The sequence below is a fragment of the Echinops telfairi genome, unplaced genomic scaffold (genome assembly GCF_000313985.2).
Source record: "Echinops telfairi isolate 266 unplaced genomic scaffold, ASM31398v2 ScPeMD7_9;HRSCAF=40, whole genome shotgun sequence".
Lineage (NCBI taxonomy): Eukaryota > Metazoa > Chordata > Mammalia > Afrosoricida > Tenrecidae > Echinops > Echinops telfairi.
Window position 1 is genome coordinate 91,165,286 of NW_022103906.1, and position 23,534 is coordinate 91,188,819.

General features: G+C 41.5%; 1 protein-coding gene across 1 annotated transcript in view; it reads left to right on the top strand.

Annotated features, from left to right (window-relative positions):
- Nucleotides 1–23,534, top strand: part of NBAS (NBAS subunit of NRZ tethering complex) — a gene marked incomplete at its 5' end in the record, with an annotated part of 394,305 nt that overhangs the window by 29,125 nt on the left and 341,646 nt on the right. Inside the window, 3 exons of the mRNA XM_045286598.1 lie at nt 7,060–7,193; nt 9,313–9,446; nt 10,965–11,063. Coding sequence (XP_045142533.1) covers nt 7,060–7,193; nt 9,313–9,446; nt 10,965–11,063 — 367 coding nt within the window. The remainder of the gene's footprint in view (nt 1–7,059; nt 7,194–9,312; nt 9,447–10,964; nt 11,064–23,534) is intronic.

Here is a 23,534-nt window from a genome sequence, read left to right on the forward strand (position 1 = left end):
TGATGATGCCTGATACCTGATCCCTTCAACGCCTCGTGATCACACAGGCTGGTGTGCTTCTTCCATGTGGGCTTTCTTGTTTACCTTCAAGCCTTTAAGACCCCAGACACTATACCTTTTAATAGCCGGGCACCATCAGCTTTCTTCACCATATTTGCTTATGCACCCATTTGGATAGACTTATTTTCACAGTGTTAATGTCCAGTCTTATCTTGTAAGACAAACGTATCCTTCTGTGGTTAAGAACTGCCAGGACAGACAGTCATATCCCAAGGTTAAGGTCCACTGGACTATGGGTGAGTTTAGACCTATTGCTCTGAGGGTGCCCAGAGAATGGTGAACAGAGACCAACCTATATATGCTTTTTTCTTGCTCTCTGCTTTTATGTGACCAGTTAGAACTCTGCCCTCACAAATGATGGTCACCAATGTACTGCCGTCTTTTTACCCCTGATGACATGTGTAACTAGTCATCATGTGTAACCCAGTCACTCACATCTAGGAGATAATACAAGCTAACTTCCTGTAATGGAGTCTGATAAATCCTACATATGTATGAAATTCATTGTTCAACAATGCTATACCATTGACTAAAATAATGTTAGTATCAATAGAGTAGTTTTAAAACCCATGGGGGTGATTTATGATGTACTGCATCAATGTGACAATGCTCTCCCTATAATTGAATCTGAGACTTATAGAACCGATAGTTTTAAGAATAGATTTTGAGCTCTAGCTTGACTGTACCCCTAATATAAGAACAATTTGTTCTTATGACCTGGCTCTGCCTGATAGGACGACCTGGGCGCCATAGCAAAGTGTGGTGAAGAAAACAAATGGTACTTGGCTGTTAGGACTGATAGTGTCTGTGGTCTTAAAGGCTTGTGTGAGAGCAAGCAGCTGTCTAAATGAGGAGTCAGCTAAGTGCACGTGGCAGAAGTATATCAGCCTGCGTCCTCAAGATCCATAATAATAAGATCCAAACCCGGACAAGGGAACAGTATCAGTGTCTAAATCCTACATACCTGGCTTGTGGAACACTATAGAGGATGGCACGCCATCAAGATGCATTGATAATTATTGGTGATTGGAATGCAAAAGTGAAAACAAAGAGGAAGGAATAGTAGTTGGAAAATATGGCCTCGGTGATAGAAATGAAGCTGGATATTGAGTGATAGCATTTTGCAAAACCAACAACTTGTTCATTGCAAATACCTTTTTTTTCAACTACATAAAAGGCGACTATACTTATGGACTTCTCTAGATGGAATCCACAGAAATTATATTGATTACATCTGTGGGAAGAGACACTGGAAAGCTCAATATCAGCAGCTAAAGTCAGGCCCAAAGTGGAGTGTGGAATAGACCTACCATTGCTCATGTGTAAGTTTAGAATAAAGCTGAAGAAAATTAAAACAAGTTCATGGAACCAAAATATGAGGTTGAGTTTATCCCATATGAATTTTGAGAACATCTCAATTACAGATTTAATGAAAGAAGACCTGAGAAACTGGGAGGACATTAAGATCATCATTCATGAAGAAAACAAAAGGTCATTAAAAGACAGGAAAGACAGAAAAGATCAAAGTGGATGTCAGAAGAGATGCTGAAACTTGCTCTTAATTGTAGAGTCGCTAAAGTAAATGGAAGAGCTGATGCCATCAAAGAGCTAAATGAAGAATTTCAAAGGAGCAGCTCCAAAAGACAAGCCAAATATTATAATGAAATGTGCAAAGACCTAGAATCAGAAAACCAAAAGGGAAGAACATGACCAGCTTATTCAAACTGAAAGAACTCAAGAAACAAACTCAAGTCTGGAGATGCAATACTGAAAGATTTTATGGACAATAAATTGATTGATGCTGGAAGCATCAAAAGAAGATGGATGGAATACACAGAGTCACTGTACCAAAAAGAACAAGTCAGCATGCCACCATTTCAGGAGGTAACTTATGATCAAGAACCAATGGTGCTGAAGGAAGAAGTTCAAGCTGCTCTGAAAGCATTAGCCAAAAGCAAGGCCCCAAGAATTGGTAGATTACCAACTGAAATATTTCAACAAGCTGATGAATTACTGGAAGCACGCACTTGCCTGTGTCAAGAAATTTGGAAGGCAGCTACTTGGCCAGCTGACTGGAAGAGATCTATATTTGTACCCATTCCAAAGAAAGGTGACCCAACAGAATGCTCAAATTATAGACCGATATCATTGGCATCACATGCAAGTAAAATTTTGCTGAAAATCATCCAACAATGGTTGCAGCAATAAGTTGACAGGGAGCTTCCAGAGGTTCAGGCTGGATTCATTAATGATGTCAGATGGATCTTGGCTCAAAGCAGAAAGTACCAGAAAGATGTTTACTCATGTTAAATGGAGTATGCCAAGGCATTTGCCTGTGTGGATCATAACAAACTATGGATAACCCTGAGAAGCATGGGAATTACAGAACCCCTTTTTATGCTTCTGCTGAACCTGTAATAGATCAAAAGGCAGTTGTGTAACCAAAACAAGAGGATAATACTGCATGGTTTAAAGTAAGGAAAGGTGTGTGATCGGACTGTATCCTCTCACTATACTTATTCAATCTATATGCGGACCAAATCATCAGAGAAGTTGGATCATTGGAATAAGAATGTGGCATCAGGATTGATGGAAGGCTTGTTAACAAGTTGCGATATGCAGCTGACACAACCTTGCTTGTTCAAAGTGAGGAAGAGTAGAAGCACTTGATGATGAAGATCTTCAGTATGGATTACAGCCTTCAGTATGGATTATGATTCAAAGTAAGGAAGACCAAAATCTTCACAACTGGACCAATGGATAACAGCATGATAAATGGAGAAAAGATTGACGTCAAGGATTTTGTCATGCTTGGATCCACATCAATGCTCATGGAAGATCAAGAGATCAAAAGATGGGTTGCATTAGGTGAATCTGCTGCACAAGACCTCTTTAGAGTATTGAAAAGCAAGGGTGTTACTATGACGAGTATGATGTGCCTGGCCCAACCCATGGTATTTTCCATTGCCTCATATACATGTGACAAGTTGGATAAGAAAGAATTGATGCATTTGAATTGTGGTGCTGGAGAAGAATAGTTGAAAGTACCGTGGGCTACTCAAAGGACAAACAACTCTGTCTTTGGTGAAGTATAGCCAGAGTGCTCCTTAGAGGCAGGGAGAGTGACATCTTGTCATACATATTTTGCACGTATTGTCCGGTGAGTCCAATCCCTGAAAAAGGACGTCATCTTTGGTAAAATACAAGAGCAGCAAAAATGAGGAAGGCCTTCGAGATACATTGATGCTGTGTCCACAGCAATGGACTCAGCCGTGGGAACCAGGGTGAGGATGGTGCAGCACTGGTAAATGTTTCGTCCTGTTGTGCATAAGGTCCCTATGCGGCCACACCAACTCAGTGGTGCCTAATGAGAACAACAACATGGACAATAGTGGAGCCCCAAATCCATTGGTAGCGTCCTTATGTTGGATGAGCCTCAATTGTGAATTCACAATGCACATAGGCTGATAATGTCAACAGTCCAACTATCAGACAGTATTGTGAGGTCAGCACCTGTACTTAGACGGGAATGTAATATCTTGTAATTTGATACTCTATGGTCCCAATATGAAATTATTCTAAGTTTTTAGTAGTCTCCGCTTTCTCTTAGATTGAAGTCCATTTTATACTGTCACTGTGGATGATCCCTGTTTGTTGCCTTCCCGAATCTTGTATATTTATCTATAGATGACTACCTGGGGACATGGAAGGGGGGAATGGGGAGTCAGCTTTAATTTGTAAAAGAGGATAGAAAAGAAGGTCCATCCATTGCCTACACCGATTGTGGCGATGATTGCATAGTCCTTTTTGATATGTTTGAACTGCTGGATTGTATGCTATATTAATTGTCACCTAATAAAAATAAAAAGAACTGCTTGGCAAAAAAGCACCCTCCACATTTCTCAAGTATTGAGAGAGTGTTGAAAGAGGAACCTCCTTGACATCTGTTACACTTTCCCCATATACAGAACATATATTGCAGAGGTAAAGAGGTTTCCGCAACCTACAGCGCTTCTGTGAGGTTTTGAGGAAGACTTCAGTTCTATTTAATCGTCAGTGCCTGTAGGATATGACCTCACTATTACCTTGCTCTGTTAACATAGTTTCCTGAGTCGCTTAAGCCTTCATTCCTTAGTCAAACATTAATTACTTTGTGTTCCAGGTGCCCAATGGCAGTGTGGAATAGACATTGTGATTTCAAGGGCCTCAAACTTGTAGGGGAAATTGACATGTAAAAACATGTTATGAATGATGGGGGGAGAGTGGAGTGGAGATCCAAAGCCCATTAGTAGGCCACTGGAGATCCCCTTGCAGAGGGGTCTCGGGGAGGAGATGAGCCAGTCAGGGTGCGATGCGATGTAACAATGATGAGAAATACAACCTTCCTCTAGTTCCTAAAGGTTTCCTCCCCGCTCCCACTACCATGACTCGAATTCGACCTTGCAAGTCTGGCTAGACCAGAGGAGGTACATTGGTACAGATAGGAACTGAAAATACAGGGAATCCAGGACGGATGAGCCCTGCAGGACCAGTGGTGTGAGTGGCGAAACAGGGAGGGTAGAGGGAGAGTGTGTAGGAAAGAGGGAATCGATTACAAGGAACTATATGTGACCTCCTCCCTGGGGACAGACAACTGAAAAGTGGGTGAAGGGAGACGTCAGACAGGGCAAGATATGACAAAATACCAATTTATAAACTATCAGGGTCTCATGAGGGAGTGGGGAGCGGGGAGGGAGGGGAAAAAGGAGGACCTAATGCCGGGGGTTTAAGTGGAGAGGAAATGTTTTGAGAATGATGTACAAATGCGCTTTACACAATTGATGTGTGTATGGATTGGGATAACAGTTGTATGAGCCCCTAATAAAATGTTTAAAAAAAAACATGTTATGATGTGATAAATACCATAAAAGATATGCACAAAATCTCTTTGGGCTCAGAGACAAGAGCAGTCCATTTTGAAGAGCATCAGGAAGGAGGAGACAACAGTTTACTTGGGTGTGGTAGGGTGAGTAAGGGTGGAGATGAGGGAGTTGAAGTAATATGTATCAGAATATCAGAAGGACAGACATTTTGGTCTGCATAGCTAGCTGATTTGTCAGGTTGTGGTGCTATGGGTAAGTTATTGGCTGGGTGGTACTTGGGAAGTGGTGGGAGGCGAAACTGGAGAAATAGGGTCTTTTGCTTATTTTGAGGAATTTGGATTTGGTGCTTTTGGAAATGGCAGTCATCAGGAATTTAAGAGTAGAAGGACATGCTATATATTCAGTTCAGTAGGATATCTTTGAGTCATGTGAAGGCAGGTTTAGAGGGGAAGAGATTGAAGGCAAGAGGACTGATTAGGGGGCTTTTGTAAAGGTCTAAGTAAGAGGGATGAGATCTCAACTGAGATATTAACAGCAACTAGAAAGGCCATGGATTTCTGAAGCTTTGTTTAAAAAAGGGCTGAAGTTTTGGCTGAAATGATGTCATAGAATGGGCTCTTGTAATGGAACACACACTGTTGGAGAAGGCAAGGCAGTTAGGTTCAGGGCTTTGCTCAGTTTTTTACTCTGGGTGTGACCTTGAGTCCTTGAATCACCAGGAGTTCTTGGTGGTCAAACAGTGATGGTTGTTGTCATCGTTAGGTGCCATTGAGTAGGCTCTGACCTGTAGGGACCTTATGCGCAACAGAACAAAGCACTTAGCAGTCCCGTGCCATCCTTACCATGGTTTGGTAGATATACATAATGTAACTTGTGTTTTGATCTCCTGTCTGTTGCTTCCGTGACCATTGATTGTGGATCCAAGCAGATAAAATCCTTGGCTACTTTAACCTTTTCTACATTTTCCATGATGTTACCTATTAGTTCAGTCTGAGGATTTTGGCCTTCTTTACAATGAGTATTGGGCCACACTGAAGGCTGCAGTCCTTGATCTTCATCAGCAAGTGTTTCAAGTCCTCCTCACTTTCAGCAAGCAAGGCTGTGTCATCTGTATATTGAAACTTGTTAGTAAGCCTTCCTTCAATCCTGATGCCACACTAAGTTTCATATAACCCACCTTTTCTGATGATTTGCTCAGCATGCAGATTAAACAATATGGCGAGAGGATACAACCCTGCTGCACATCGTTCCTGACTTTAAACCATGCAGTGTTCCCTTTTTCTTTTTGTACAACTGCCTCTGGACCCATGTACAAATTCCTCTTGAGCACAATGAAGTGTTCTGGAATTTCCATTCTTCTCAAGGTTATCCAGTGTTTTTCATGGTCTGCACAGTCAATTGCCTTGGCATAATCAATGTTAATTTCTGGGATTCTAGTAAAGGGGAAACTGAAGCAAAATTAAAACTCAAACCTAACACCGTAGCATTTCATAACTGCTTTTCTTATGCAGCACATAGCCTTGCTCTCTATTGAAAATTGAAAATTTCAGGAGAGAGAAAAATAACCCCAACTATTAGACTATCAAGATGTTGATTCAAAATCTTATGTGATTGATTCATCTGCCTATTAAGTGTTTGTGTGTGTGTGTTTTCATTCCTTCCTAATACAATGTCACCATTGTCTCGCTTTTCTATTTGCTTGGCCTTTACAGCTGGTATGTTTCAACAATCTCAGTTCAGATTCTCAGAGCTAGCTTTTGAGGAGCAGAACCCATTGGATTGAAACGATTCCATCCTGTTCTTCATGCCTCTGATTTCTCTCTCGTTCAGAAGTATTTTGAGGCATAGCCTTGTGCCTTCAACAGATTAGGTTATGCTTAGTCTTCACTAGGCCATTGATTGATGTCAGTAGGCTTTTCTTTTAAAATAAGTGGAGCAGAATTTGCTATCATTTATATTCCCTGCTTTTCACATGAAGTGGCCTTCAGCGAGCTATTCTTTTCTGTTCAATTGGAAGCCTTAGCAATCCTTACGAGATGAGGAAATGTAGTTGAATACTTTGGTTACAGTAACTGTAGGTATTAACCATCTTTATAATAATACATTTGTTTAAAAGCACTTTTTTTTTCTTTCCTAGTTCCTAAAGATCCCAAACCCCAATGGAGACGCGTAGCATGGAGTTATGATTGTACCCTGCTGGCCTATGCTGAAAGTACAGGAACTGTGAGGGTCTTTGATCTAATGGGAAGTGAGCTGTTTGTCATTTCTCCTGTACGTAAATGCCTTAAACTGATAGTGCTTCCCCGCTCCCCCCAATGTGATTCTTGTACAGGTACTTGAATGAATGAATTTGAAGAGAGGGGAAATTCAAAATAGACCAGAATGATAAGTTCTGAATTTTTTCACATCTAGTTAAGAGATCAGGGTACTTGAAAGATTGATGCTTTGTATGTTTGATGTAAACAACCATTGTTAAAACTGAGGAGTAAGTAAATCATAACTAGAGGTGCAGAAAGTTCTAATTAAGGACGCAAACTAATTGGCTTATGCAACAGGATCGACTTTCAAAGGAGTTTGAATGTAACTGATTTTATAGAGGAGAGAAATGGAACCCCAGTGGTGCTATGAGACAAGCCTTGGCCTGCTAACCTCAAGGTCACCTCTTCAAATCCACTGCCACTCCAGGAGAGAAGGATAAAGCTGTCTGAGTGCATAAAAATTTATAGATTTGGAGATTGTATTTAGGGTTGGTCGCTGTGAGTCAGATTTGCCTCAATGGCAGTGGATTTTTAAGAAATTTTTTTTTTGAGAGGATAGGGCATAAAAGTTGTAAAAGAGTGGAGAGAAAAAAATAACTAAGGTTCCTAGTTATTTTGCAGACACTGACAAATTCAAGGTTGGTAGTTTGAATCCACCCAGGGACATTGTGCCCAAAGGCCTAGCAATCTATGTCCATTAAGTTCTCAGCCATGAAAATGCTATGGAGCAGTTGGGCTGCAAGCACACGGGGCCACCAGAAGTCGGATCAACTGACGACAACAGCAGAACTGCTTCCATATAATGCTCTATACTTTATTGGTGCCTTTGTTATTTAGTAGTATTCACAACTGTGTAATTTGGTTAAGTAGCTATATTACTCTAATATGGGAAACTGAGCTTGAGGAATCACGTTAACAAGTTTTTCTCCTATGAATCCAGCGCTGTGTGGTGTGTATCTTTCTTCCTCAAAGGAATAAGGGACAGTGGCAGGTAGAGGATAGTGCTTTTAACTCTGACCTTGTCTTACCACCAACTGGACAGCTTTATAAAGCAATTATTACATTGTATGGGTTCAGTCCACAGAGGTTCTGATTTCATTGATCTGGGTGGGGCCTGGGGCTTTAATATTATTTTCAGCTATTTTAGATGATTAAAGTTAGAACCACTGATAAATATAAAATGACTTTTGTTCAGAAGTCAAGAGAGGAAAAAAAGTGTGTATTGGACTTGTACTGTGGAAGTCTTTGGGACCCAAATTAAAGAGCTTTCTTGGTCAGCTCTAATGGAAATATAATGTGAGCCATATATGTTATCACATATGTAATTTAAAAATTTCTACTGGTTGCATTTAAAAAATGAATAGGAAAATCATATAACAATATTTGCTATTTAGCTTAATATGTCCAAAATATCAGTTGAACATGTAACTAGTATAAAAATTACTGAGATTTTACATTTCTTGGTAATAAGTCTTTAAAGTTTAAATGTTGAGCAATTTACATTTAGAGCATATTTCAATTCAAATTAGCAAAATACCTCAATTCATAGCAGCTACATGTGGCTGGTATTGTAGGGTTCTAGAAAATGAGGGCTGTTCAGAGAGGCTAATCTTTATATGTTTCTAGTATAAATATACTTTTACATGTTTACAATATAGCCAGGTATTTGTTGAAAAAATATCTTGGCTACGAATGAGTGTTTTAGATGTCTTTTCTTTGGATTAAGTTGCTGATTTGGCGGATGGAATATAATTGGGGACTTTTTAAAGCCAGCAGTAAAAAAACCGACAGTTGGAGACATATTTCTGGAACAGGTCAATAGCATTCAGTGATACTGTGCGATTGCAATATATATCTTGCAGTAGGAGTTTATTCTGAACACAAGTCTAGGAGAACATCCAAAGAGTTTGATGTGGTTCTAGCACAAGGCTGGGAGGCGAGCTAGACTAGAGTTGAGTATATAGTACTAGGCATAAAATACTCTGACTTGCATTCTCCTTTAGTACACAGAGACATTCTAGGACTATCTTTTTAAAAGTGTACTGGCAAGGCCAGTGTATTCAATGTCCTTCAATTTTCTATTAATATTTATTTAGTATTGCTATAGTAATATAATTCTCCCTCTTCTGTAGGCTTCTGGATTTGCAGGTGATTTGAGCTATGCTATTGCTGGGTTGATATTTTTAGAATATAAAGCAAGTGCACAGTGGTCTGCAGAACTCTTGGTCATCAATTACCGAGGAGAACTTAGAAGTTACCTTGTAAGGTAAAAATAGACTTTGTCTCGGAAGTGTTTTCTGAACTAATGCTTATTTCTCTGGTTTTGTATCCATTTTTAATCCTGTTTTTCTTTCCCTTCCAGTAGTTTATTATGAAAGGATACAAAGAATGTAGACCGGCTAGAAGCATCATACATTGAGAGTCCTCTGTTCCCATCATGGTTCTCCAATTAGCATTTCACTGTACTTGTCACCCCACAGTTGCACTCATCTAGCTAGCCGTTATCTCTCTTGTTTTTGATGCATTTCTAAGTGAATTGCAGAAACTAGCATTCAGACACTAACATGCTCATCACTATTTCCAGATGGTGTAGTGGCTACACGTTGACCTGCTAACTTCAAGGTCAGCAGCTTGAAAGCACCAGCCACTCCATAGGAGAAAGAAGGGGCTTTCTGTTCCCATTAAGGGTTACAGTCTTAGAAACACACCGGGGCAGTCCACCCTGCTCTATATGGTCTCTGAATCTGCTGTGACTCAATGACAGTGGTTTTTTGGAGTGGTATTGTGGCTTAAGGTTTGCTCTGATAATAACTACTAGGTAAGTGGTTCGAATCTACCAGCCTCTCTGGGGAGCAAGATGAGGCCGTAGAGATGGACAGCTGTGGATACACTCTATAGCATCCAGATGAGTGAGAATGGACTCTTTGACAGTGAGGTCAGCTTTTGTTAAATCATTAATTAAAGTCTTAACCCTTTAAATAACCAATGTTCCTTCTTTTGCCGTAAGATTTACATTAACAATGTGCGCATTGTTACATTGTCCATGTAAATTGTACCTTAGAAGAAGGAGCATTAAGTGTGTCATTTGGTTAGTTATGATAAATTCTCACGCACGTGCAGTCTAAATCCCCATCAAGATTGGAAACATTACCATCATGCCAGTAAGGTCACCCATGCCCTGCAATTCGATTCCCCTGCCCCCAAACTACCACTGTACAAGGGTCTTCTTCCTCCTTGTAGGCTAATTTTGTGCATTCTAGTAATTCTCATTAGTGGCATTATATAATCCAAACCTTTTTGGTCTAGTTCTTACTGCACCATGAAAATTTGAAATTTATCAATATTCTTTCATTCATCAGTCGTTTGTTTCTTGTTATTGCTGAATTATTTTCTTGTGTGGGCTTTTCATTTCAGTTTATTTCCCGGTCTCCTGTTGGCAGACCCCTCGTTTCCATTGGGGTTTTGTGAATGAAGCTGTTATGACCATCCCTGTGCAAGTCTTTCTGGCACAGGTTTTCATTTCTCTTGGGTCAATGTCTTACTGTAAAACTGCTGGGTGGTTGGGTTATTGCAATTTTATAAGAATAATTTATGAGAATTAATTTTTCTCAAGTGGTTGTATCATGCACATTCCACCAATAATGTGATCAGAAATCTGGTCATTTTATGCCTTTGGCTGTATTTGGTGTGTGTGTCATTTTTGTGTGTATAGACATTTTTGGGGCGTTTTGTGGTATCGCCCCATGTAATGGTATTTATTTCTTGTTTCCCCTGACCAAATTAGTGTTGGAACAAATCAAAGCTACCAAGAAAGTCACTGTTTCAGCTTTAGTAGTTATTACCCTCATGGAATCAACACAGCGATGTACCATCCCGGTCACAGGTAAGCACCCATTTGCTTTCATATTTACTGGATTCCTAGGTGGATTAGAAATGTTGGCACCGATTAAGAGCGAGAAAACGGTCAATTCAGATTTTTCTTTTATGCCTTCTTTGTTTCTACTTTTTGTGCACAGCTATTCTTGAAGTTCTGTAATAGTGTAGTCATCTTTGAATCAGTCATGATTATATGTCTGGTTGACTGAGTTGTTCTGAGCCACCTGGGCCAATGGGGAATATTCAAGGAGGAATTTCCTCTTCTCTCATCACTTTCTAAATTTTTTTTATCTAAATGGAGGATAATACGTAACTCAGAGTTATTGAGAAAATGAGTAAAACACTAAGTAGGTATTACTTCCTTTACTCTCCTGCCTCCAAAGTCCAGGTTGCATTGATTGTTGTAAAATTGCTCCCAGCATCCATATCCTATTCTTCATACGCCACTTCTCTGTATATTTGCACCTGCGTTGAGAGCTATCAGAAGTTTAGCATTTTCTACTCCCATGGCATCTCCCATTTTATTATTGGAGAAGGAAAATATATGAGGTGGTACCCCCTCAAAACGGATTTTTTCCCCCAAAGCTATGTATTTAAATTTTTTTTACAAACAACCATATCACCTTTAAAGTACTCTCCATTACACTTAATACATTTGTCAAATCTGCAATTCTATTCTTGGAAATATTTTTCAAACTCATCTGTTTGGATGGCTGGCAGTACCTCCTTTCTTTTTTTTCTTCACTTCTTCTACGTCGACAAATCTTTGTCTTTTCATGTCCCTCTTCATTCACAGAAACAAAAAGAAGTCAGTTAAGTCACATGAGCCAGGTGTGTGGGGCAAGAAAGGCATGGTGTTTGTGCCAAAAATTGGTGCACTGAGATGGCTGTGTGAGCAGGTGCACTGTCGTGGTGGCAAAATCAGTCTCCCTTCTGCCACAAATCAGGCCTGTTTGTTTGTACCCTGTTACACACTCTTTTCAGAACCCCTACCTAGAAAGCCTGATGGACAGTAGGAATGAACATGTTATTACTTTGAAGGTCAAGGTTTGAGTCCACTAGCAGACTGGTGATGCACTTCTGGAGGCCAGCTGTTGCAAAATCTAGGGGTGCAGTTTTGCTCTGATGTATGTGAGGTCACTATGAGTTGGAGTTGGTGACAAAACACTTGATGCATACTGATTTAGGTGGGGATGCAGAGCCAGGTGACTATTAGATACCATGTGGGTATAAGTCAGACACAGTCGGGCCCATGTATATGTGTCATGTTTGACCTCATTTTGGACATTTCTTACCTATTACATTTTATTGCTCATTTGTTCCCCTATTTTGATGAATAGATCCTACATTGCTAATTAAAATGTGAGGTCTTCCAGGATAAAGGATATGTATTGTTACTGATTTGTTGCTTCCTCCTCCTCTGAATTACTTACTGATACTGATAACCAAACCGAACCCATTGCGGCTGACGTGATTCTGAGCAGAATGACCCTCTTTGACAGGGTGGAACTGCCTCATGGGGTCCCAGACTGCGATCTTAGAAAGGGTCCAAAGAACTCTCGGCCAGGATAGAACTGCCCCTGTGCGTTTCTGAGACTGTAACTGGTGCTTGTGAGTTGCTGACTGTGCAGTTAACTGCCCAATATGTAACCACTGTGACACCAGGGATCTTTTTTTTTTTTAACATTTTATTAGGGGCTCATACAACTGTCATCCCAATCCATACACACATCAACTGTGCAAAGCACATCTGTACATCGTTTCTCAAAACACTTTCTCTCCATTTAAACCCCCGACATTAGGTCCTCATTTTTCCCCTCCCTCCCCGCTCCACCCTCCCGCATGAGCCCTTGATAGTTTATAAATGGGGACACCAGGGATCTTCTGGCGTGTGCGCGTATGTGTGTACGCACGCATGAATATACACAGACACATGTATATGTTTCCCCTTCTATTTAAATGACGTTTTTATCCACATAACATAATCAAATCAAATAAGGAAAGTTTTCACTCGGTTTGCAGTCATATACAACTCTTGGCAGCAGTCATCTTGGAAAGGGATGGATGAATTAGTATTTTGAATGGAAAGTGTTATAAAGCAAGGGTCTGCGTAGATGCCTTGTGTGTACGCCAAAAATATAGCTCGGTTGTGTATATTTTTCATTATGTGGTCTTTTTAAATGAAAGAAACTCAAATATTCATCACATTTTTATTTATATTTGGTTATTTTAGTAATGTGAGCTTGGGATATTTATCATCTACAGAGATTTTATACTTCTGAAATAAATCAGCCAGAGTGGAGTTGGGATAAATTGGTAATATACAAAACCAGGGTTTTATGAAATTCATCACTTTGCTTGATACACAGAGCACTGCTAAAGAAGAGAAATTGAGGTGGCAAATTGGGTAATACAAAACAAAAATTAATTGGGAAACTTTGGAATGAGTTGTATGGATTGACTATTTGGGGTTCTTTTCTCTTCTGTACAGTCTACCTCCCCGACCAGTGAGTGCATTTTACACTCCCCAAACTTGTCTCATTCTGGTCTTCCTTTTCCTTCCCCTTGTACCCTGAACTCCTCCCAGACTTCTGTTTTCTTTCTTAGTTGCATAGCAGAAAGACATTTTTCTTATTTGCAAAAGCATTACTTTTGTTCTTTCTTACCTTCTTTGCAGTCTTTCGGGGGACATCGTTACGTAATGTTAGTCCATTCGGGGTGCTATGCTTGCTGGGGGGGATTCAGATACAGTCCCTGCCTGCTTGGAATTTGCAGTCTGTTTTAAAAAGCACACCGCCTATGCCATCGAGTCAGTTCTGACCCATAAGGACCCTGTATAGCCTTTCCAATGCTCTGAGTCTTTATGGGAGCAGATATTCACATCTGTCTCCCTTAGAGTGGCTGGTGGGGTTTGAACTCCCAACCTTGTGGTTACCAGTCCAATGCTTACCTGGCAGTACTACCATTTGGAAGTCATATATTTCTAATTGAAGGCATTTATGGGAGGTAAGTTGAAATAAAAGACTTTATATTTAAGTGTCACTGCATTCAGTCTTATGTAGCACTTGTTTTTCTTATTTTATTTAAATTTCTGCCAACAAAATCTGAGTTATTCATCTTTAAATCTCTAACAGTTCCTTGAGAAGTGTACAATAAATAGTGTTTGAAGAAATCTATGTCTAGGTCCTCATTTCCGTACATCCCAATAAAGTCAGAGATAGAAAAGCTACCTTTTCTCTTAGGAGACCCATCCTTTTGAGAAGCTTCCAGTGCTCAAAATCTTGCAGACCGTTTGAGTGTGCACCTACTTCTCTATTATGTTGTTTTCTACCATTTTGCATTTATGGTAACTTTGAAAAAATTTTCAGCACTTCTGATGGTCCCGGCCTTATGATTGGGCCATGCGAAGGATGGTGGCTGACCAGCTGCAGGACATCTTTTCCATTTGTCTGCCATATCTTAACCTGGCCACAAAGACTGTGGGACAGTGGTGGGATGATATGAGGCCACAGAATCGGGTTATAATAGGTGAGGACCCGAAGGTACTGGGAAGACCAGTGGTAGGCCGGGGGGCAGGGTAACCTGGGATCATTGGGCTAGAGCAGATGGGAAGATGAACAGGGTCTCAGTCCAGGGTGACAGCAGGAAGAGGATGAGCAGGACTCCCACCTGGGGCATATGGCAGGAAAGGGCAGGTGGTAGGCAACCCCTGTCCCCCAGCACCACTGCTAATCCCCATGGGCTCTTTGGTGATTGAGAAGGGGTCTGTGCCATGCACACTGTGAGAAATGCATGGAGCAGGGAGCGTCTGTCAGGCAGTACGAAATTGGGGTAGGGTGAACACTGGCAGACAGACCACTGCTCCCAGTTCTTGCATAATGCCTATTTCATGGAATGACCAGATCTTTGGAACCTAACCATGTTGATAGATAAGCAGGGGGTATTTATTTCAATCATTTTTATAAAATTATAGAGTTTTGCAACCATTACTATTATCTATTTTAGAGCATTTTCATTTTTTTAACAGAGCCCTTGTACTTATGAGTTTAATGGAATATAAATCATACTTATGGAAAGCTATAATAAATCAATCATTGGGTAAAAAAGAAAATGAAGGCCTTCTAAATTCATTGAATACTTTTATGTTAATAAAGATATGTTTATCCCCTTACAGAAGGGTCACGGGGAGAAGACGGGCCAGTCAGGGTGCAGTATAGCACCACTGAAGCACACAGCTTTCCTCTGGCTCTTTAATGCTTCCTCCCTCCACCCCCCATTATCATGACCCTGATTCTACCTTACAAATCTGGCTAGACCAGAGCATGTACACGGGTACAGATAGGAGCTGGAAACACAGAGAATACAGTATAGATAAAGGCCTCAGGACCAATATTGAAAGTAGCCATACCAGAAGGGTAAGGGGAAGATGTGGGGAGAAAAAAGAAACCGATCAGTGACCTACCTATAACCTCCCAGGGGGATGGACAACAGGGAAGGGGGTAAAGGGAGACATTGGACAATGTAAGATATGAAAAAATAATAATTTATAAATTATCAAGGGGTCATGAGAGAGGGAGGGGGAAGGAGGGGAAAAATGAGGAGCTGATACCAAGGGCTCAAGTAGTAAGAAAATGTTTTGAAAATAGGATGGCAACAAAGGTACAAATATGCCTGACACAATGGATGGATGTATGAATTGTGATAAGAGTTGTACGAGCCCCCCACCCCAAATAAAGATATGTTTATGTTAAGCATGTTATTCCTGTGTCATACATTAATAGTTTATGGGGAAGCATTGTGATTGATCAATAATATGTATTATGATATGCAAAAGAAGGAGCCAAGCATTTGGAGGACTTAATTTTTCTCCCCTCCAATTTTGATTTAGGCCAAACACAGATTCTACAGAAAGAATTTGAGATCAGGTTTATCGGAATAGTAAACGAGTATGTCAGTCTGCCTTAAAAGGCGTTCCCCGTGGACAGGGTGTCCTGACTGTGGAGCACCTAGGCAATCGCCTCTTGCTGAGTATGCCCTGAAAGTGTGTGCTGTCCTAGGAAACACTCAGGAGATAGAATAGAAAATAGTCTTCAGGAACACTATGCTCACTGTTTAATTTGTTTTAGGGGGACCTAAGTATATCTGTATAGGAGCCCCAGTGGCGTATGCATGGGGCTACTTATCAGTAGGTCACCAGTTGGAAACCACCAGCTGCTCCACTGGGGAAAGTGATGCTTTCCTCCCAGAAAGAGTTATAGTCTTGTAAACCCATAGGGGAGCTTCTACCCGGTTCTATGGAGTGTCTATGAGTCAGAATCAACTTGAAGGCAGCAAGCTTGGTTTGGGGTTTGGAGTCTATCATTACGTTAGGAGCTGCTGAAGTATGGAGGACTTGTATTATAGGTAGTGATTTGGCCATAGTTTTGCTTATCTTCTAACATTTAAAAGTTGATGGCTCATCTAGCTGAGAAACAAGAAAACCCACATGGAAGAAGCACACCAGCCTGTCCTGACTTGATCACTGAGGACAAAGCGGTGTATAAGCAAATGTGATGAAGAAAGCTGATGGTGCCTGGCTATCAAAAGATAGACCGCCTGGGGTCTTAAAGTCTTGAAGACAAACAAGCGGCCATCTAGCTGAGAAATAAAGCCCACATGGAAGAAGCACACCAGCCTGTGAGATCACCAGGTGTAGAAGGGACCAGATATCAGGCATCAAAGACCAAAAAAATAAATAAATAAAATCATAGCATTGTGAATGAGGGGAAGTGCAGAATGGGGACCCATGGCCCATCTGTGGGGAATTGGACATCCCCTTGAAGAAGGGCCGTGGGGAGTAGACGAGCCAGTCAGGGTGCAGTGTAGCAATGATGAAACATAAAATTTTCCTGTAGTTCTTGAATGCTTATCATGATCCCAATTCTACCTTACAAATCCGGCTGGACCGGAGGATATACACTGGTACAAATAGGAACTGGAAACACAGGGAATCCAGGACAGATGAACCCTTCTGGACCACTGGTGAGAGTGGCGATATCGGGAGGGTGGAGGGAAGGTGAGGGAGAAAGGGGGAACCGATTACAAGGATCTACTTAAAACCTCTTCCTGGGGGATGGACAGCAGAGAAGTGGGTGAAGGGGGATGTCAGATGGTGTAAGATATGGCAAAATAATAATAATTTATAAATTATCAAGGGTTCATGGGGGTCGGGGGAGTGGGGAGAGGGGGGGGGAATGAGGATCTGATACCAAGGGCTCAAGTAGAAAGCAAATGTTTTGGGAATGATGAGGGAAACAAATGTACAGAAGTGCTTGACACAATGGATGGATGTGTGGATGCATTGTGATAAGAGTTGTGCGAGCCCTAGGCATACTCAGCAAGAGGCAATTGCCTAGGTGCTCCTCAGTCAGGACACCCTGTCCACGGGGAACGCCTTTTAAGGCAGACTGACATACTCGTTTACTATTCCGATAAACCTGATCTCAAATTCTTTCTGTAGAATCTGTGTTTGGCCTAAATCAAAATTGGAGGGGAGAAAAATTAAGTCCTCCAAATGCCTGTGCTGTGTCCTAGGGATCTGCTTCTGTTAAGATCCCAGCCACGAAACCCCCGTGGAGCAGTTCTACTCATGGAATCAACTTGACACAACTTACAATAGCAACAATATGGCTTTCTCTTAATTTCCTAAATACAATCTCAGCATGTAGAATGTGGGAAGTTTTTGCACTGATGAGATAAATCAGTGTTCCAAATAATTGGCTAGTTTTCAGTTGGGGGATCAAAAATGTTTGTAGTTGAATGAGCCCTCAGGTGACATGATGTAACTCCACTGTCATAAAATGGAAGGAAAAGAATCCTGGTAGTGGAAGGCGAAGGGATGCTGCTGAGAGCTGCAATCTCTCCTTAGTCCATCACCTTTTCCTGGGATCTGTTGCTTGGTCCCCCAAATGTTTACATCTTACATTGTGGAGATGATAGGTGAAATGGAATGAATTTGCCACGATTCACAAAGAATGAGCAGCTGACTCAGCATAAAACTGGCCCCTGCAAGACCGAGGTCAGCTGGATCACCACCTTCCCATTTCTCCGTTATTTCGGACACCAGCACTCTTTCCTCCCCTGCATGTTTCAGTAGTTCATTGCAAAGGCCACATGGGACATACCCAGAGGCCATGATCAACAGTTAGGTGGCTTATTGGGGAAGTAACAGGCTAGAATTAGAATCAGGTCATTTTGGAAGTGGCATGTGGGATCAGTGTCAAGCACACAGGCAAGCTCTGTGAGGGTCCCTGAAGTCACTGGCGGTACCCTCCTCCCTTCTTTAGTCCAGGACAGCTGCTGCTTAGGACAGCTCTCTGCTGTTGCCAGGCCTCGATCTGCACTGCTGCTTTTAGTCGCTCTATGGGCTAGCTCATCCCCACTGCAGCCTCTTGCTCTCTTTCTCGGCCCTGCTGTTAGTCCTCTCTGCCACTAACTGGCCCTCTGACAGCCAGTACAGCTCTGTGGCCACCACTCAGCTCCCACATGGCTCTGCATCTCTGCCAACCCAGATCTAAACCTATGCCTGTCAACTAGGAGGCCTCTAAACTCCTCAATTTCAGTATTTTATATATCTTCTTCTTTAGCTCACAGAACTAGAGAACAACCGATCTTCAGTCCCCCGCCAGATGCCAATTAACGTAGGTTTCTCGAATTGCTAGAATGAAGTATGACATCATCAAGGTGTTTACAGTTTCTCCTTGAAAAGTCAAAGTCAACTGTGACAAAATTAACACAGGCTCTGGGGAAGAGAGCTAGGGCAAAGGTTTCGAGAACAAGTAGTCTTCCAAGCTGCTTTTTCAAAGGGCCAAGGCAAAGGCCACATAAAGGAATTCATTTCCTTACAGTGGTGTTGATGGCGCTACTTTAAAGGTATACTCAGGGCCAGAGCAGATTTAGTTCTCCGCCCTTGAAGGAAGGGAAAGCTACATCTAGACTGTGAGATTCTTTCAGAAGCCCATCTGTGGATTTGCACAGAGGTTGCTGTGCTACAAAATTGCCTGTCTTGCTCTCAAGTTCCTAAGGTCATATATACTCCATTAGTATAGACTATTGACAGCTGGAAGAGCAGTTATGTATAAATTGCACTAGAAAATTTTTCATAAATCCTAACTGGATAAAATTAATAGTTTTTTAAAGATTGTGTCTGAAAGGGAATGAGTACTTTAGTCAGAATCACTGCCGGAGAGGGCGTTTGCCCTTTGGTCCTGGAGGGTCATTGGCAGCTGAGAGATTAATGCTCATCATTGTACTTGGGAAGTCTGAGTGTCAGTAATTGAGTTGACCTTGCAGTAGAAAGTTTTCATTTTGCTTCTCAATTTTTCATTCCGCTAGCAAGAGACAGTTTTTTCTGCATCAGCTCAGGCTGGTTTTTTGAAGGAAAGTGAAGAGACACTGTCGTCCATAGAGCTGTAGTCTTTGTGGGGTAGAGTCAGAAGCCCTTAGATGTATTCAAAGCACTAAGACTGACAGAGATATCGTTACTACAAGAGATGCTTACACGTGCACTCTGCGCTCTAGAATTGTTCTGTGATTGCAAAGCAGTATTTTGTTCATATCTAATTTACCTTACCGTCTTGTGATAAAAGGACGGATGTGCACATTGATTCTTTGAAGGTTATACAGTAGTTCAGAAGAACAAATCACTTGAAACGCACAACATACTTAAGATCTTGAGACAAAGAAAATTTTAGCTTAAACCTCTACCATCTGTTACTTTGAAGTGAGCAAGTTCCTTGGGAAAACAAGAAGGCCATTCTTGAGGGATTGATGAGGCTGGTTTTCAAGGGTGTATTTAATGATAAGATCCCCAGAAGTCTTGGAGTGTTGTCCAGGTTTCTGGAGAGTTGTTTCATTTTAACAGATGTGAATTCAAGGACTAGCTGCGCGTTACAGACTCATTTTCTTCCCCTCCCATTTCACAGTCATTTGTTTCTGGGGAAGGCAGAGGATAGGAGAATTGTGGCTATATCTTGTGATCTAGGTATTTTAATTCTTTCTCGTCGTTTGGCCAGTCTACAATGTTTCACATGTCTAACATAAATATCTTGGTTCTTACCAACCTCCAGTTGGCGACCTGTTAAGTATAGGAGAATGCATTATTAGGTTTACCCTTTTTTGGTTCCACATTAAAAAAACATTAGAAATCAACTACCCCAGCACACCACTTTTTATTTGACAGTAGGGCCCGGTTCTCACTGTGCTACATTTACCTATAAGGGGGCCTTTGGAGACATTGAGCCCAGGTGACGCTGTTGGGTAAGAGATGGACTGCTAACTGCAAGGTTGCCGGTTCAAACGCAGCAGCTGTTCTGTGGGAGAGTCGATCTGCTCCTGTAAAGGTTTACAACTCAGAAACCCTGCAGAAAGAGGAAATGGAAAGAGTCCCTGTAGAGGCCACTACGAGTTGGGATGGATTCCGTGGCAGGGGGCAGGTTTTGAAGATCTTTATAGATTTTTAAATTTGTTCCGCTCGTGAGTTTCTTCTCTCAGCATTTTTGCAGTTGTTTCACACGATGCAACTTTATTTGTTAGTGAATTTAATTTACTTTAAGCAGTTTGTTTTGTGCTTGGACCACAGCCTCCCATCCCTGCCCCAGTGAGCGAGAAGGACAGCTCGCTAATCTCTCTTTAAATAGTTAGGGAAATGCACTGTGGGTCAGTTTTAATTGTTTCTTTTTCAAAATTTTAGTTCCCCATTTTATTGGGAGCTCTTACGGATGTCATAACATTCCATAATTTCAGTAGTTCAAGCATAATTGAACAATCGGTTTAAAAACATTTTCTCCTTTTGGTAGCTGTTGCTGATCACTTTTGGGAATGGAGAGCTGAAAGAATACTGTTGAGTTATCTTTTTATAGGACTACTCTTTATAGGACTATTTTTTTTATAGGACTAGCTCCCCTCCCTTTTTAAATACTTTAAAAAATACCTTTATTGGGGGCTCTTACAGCTCTTATCACAATCCATACATTCATCCATTGTGTCAAGCACATTTGTACATATGTTGCCATTATCATTTTCTTTTTTTTTTTTTTTTAACATTTTATTAGGGGCTCATACAACTGTTATCCCAATCCATACACACATCAATTGTGTAAAGCACATTTGTACATCATTTCTCAAAACATTTTCTCTCCATTTAAACCCCCGACATTAGGTCCTCATTTTTCCCCTCCCTCCCCGCTCCCCCCTCCCGCATGAGCCCTTGATAGTTTATAAATGGGTATTTTGTCATATCTTGCCCAGTCCGACATCTCCCTTCATCCACTTTTCGGTTGTCTGTCCCCCAGGGAGGAGGTCACACACAGTTCCATGTAATCGGTTCCCTCTTTCCTACCCATTCTCCCTTTACCCTCCCTGTTTTGGCACTCACACCACTGGTCCTATAGGGCTCATCCGTCCTGGATTCCCTGTATTTTCAGTTCCTATCTGTACCAGTGTACCTCCTCTGGTCTAGCCAGTCTTGCAAGATAGAATTCGAGTCATGGTAGTGGGAGCGGGGAGGAAACCTTTAGGAGCTAGAGGAAGATTGTATTTCTCATCATTGTTACATCGCACCCTGACTGGCTCCTCTCCTCCCCGAGACCCCTCTGCAAGGGGATCTCCAGTGGCCTACTAATGGGCTTTGGATCTCCACTCCGCACTCCCCCCACCATTCACTATGGTAAGATTTTTTGTTCTGATGATGCCTTACACCTGATCCCTTCGACACCTCGTGGTTGGTTGCATAGGCTGGGGTGCTTCTTCCATGTGGGCTTTGTTGCTTCTGAGCTAGATGGCCGCTTGTTTACCTTCAAGCTTTTAAGACCCCAGACACTATATCTTTTGATAGCCGGTCACCATCGGCTTTCTTCGCCACATTTGCTTATGCACCCATTTGTCTTCAGTGATCCGTTTGACACCCCGTGATCACACAGGTTGATATGTTGTTCCATGTGGGCTTTGTTGCTTCTGAGCTAGATGGCCGCTTGTTTACCTTCAAGCTTTTAAGACCCCAGACACTATATCTTTTGATAGCCGGTCACCATCAGCTTTCTTCACCACGCCATTAGCATTTTCAAAGCATTTTCTTTCTGCTTGAGCCTTTGATATCAGCTCCTCATTTTTTCCCTCCTTCCCCCACTATCCCTCCCTCATGAACCCATGATAAATTATGAATTATTTTCATATCTTACACCATCCACTGTCTCCCTTCACCTATTTTTCTGTTGTTTGTTCCCCTGGGAGGAGTTATATGTCCATCCTGTGATAGATTTCCCCTTTCTCCCTCAAATTTCCCTTTACCCTCCTGGTATTTCTATTCTTATTATTGGCCCTGAGGGGTTTTTCTGTCCTGAGTTCCCTGAGTTGTGGGATTTTATATGTAGCAGTGTACATGTTCTGGTCTAGCCAGATTTGTAAGGTAGAATTGAGGCCATGAGAGTGGGAGGGCAGGGGGAGGACAGCATTAAAGAACTAGAGGAAAGTTGTATGTTTCATCAGCGATATACTGCACCCTGACTGGCTCATCTCCTCCTTGTGACCCTCTTGTAAGGGGATAGGACTAGCTTTTTATAAGACTAATAATTATGTTTGATTCATAAATAGCAAGTTTAAAAATGCATTTTTGAGGTAACAGAATATGTGCTGAATTACAAGACAGTAGTCCTCAATTTTCATTTCGTCTTTCAGTGTTGCATATTATGGGCACGGGTACTTGTATCTCTCCTCCCTTTCTAGATATCTCTAGTAGTATTTACATACAAGAGTCAGTTCAGTGTACTGAGCAGAATTTTCCACACTTCATTAGTGCAAAGTATTGGGTTCTTAATAAAATGCTATTGTGTTTGATGAAAATAAAAGCAGTATGAAAACAAAATAGGGCCAAAGTAGAACTTCTTATATGTTTATTTATAATTCAACTGTTAGAGTTAAAGTTTCATAAGTTGAGAAGTCTTTTAAGTAAAAAAAAATGACTTAAAAGGTTTAAAGCTATTTATAGTCTGCAGGTAATTGGAAAGTTAATTGCTCTTAATAAGTATTTTAGTTGTAGGAAATCAATGGAGAGGCCTGAGGGGCCGGCCCCAATCCCAACTACATGGGCACTTGCCCATCCCCCCAGAAGAATGTATTTCAGAGGACAGCACTGAATCTGCAGCTCCAGGAGAGGGACATGTCTGATCAGAGCACACAGGAGCACATGAAGGGGGAGGAAGAGAGAGTGAAGCACATCCTGGCCCACCAATCCTTGAGGACAATATTCCCGCTCAGAGCAGCCAATCCACAGAGAAGACCATATGGCTGGCCCCACTGTGAGACATGACAACCCTCACTGACCCATAGCCCTACAGGGGACAACACTGGAGACACAGTGTGGGAATCCCGCCCGATCTGATCCTACCACACCGAGGCAAAACAGTAAGGATGTGCAACAGAACAGCAAGGGGAACAGAGCAAC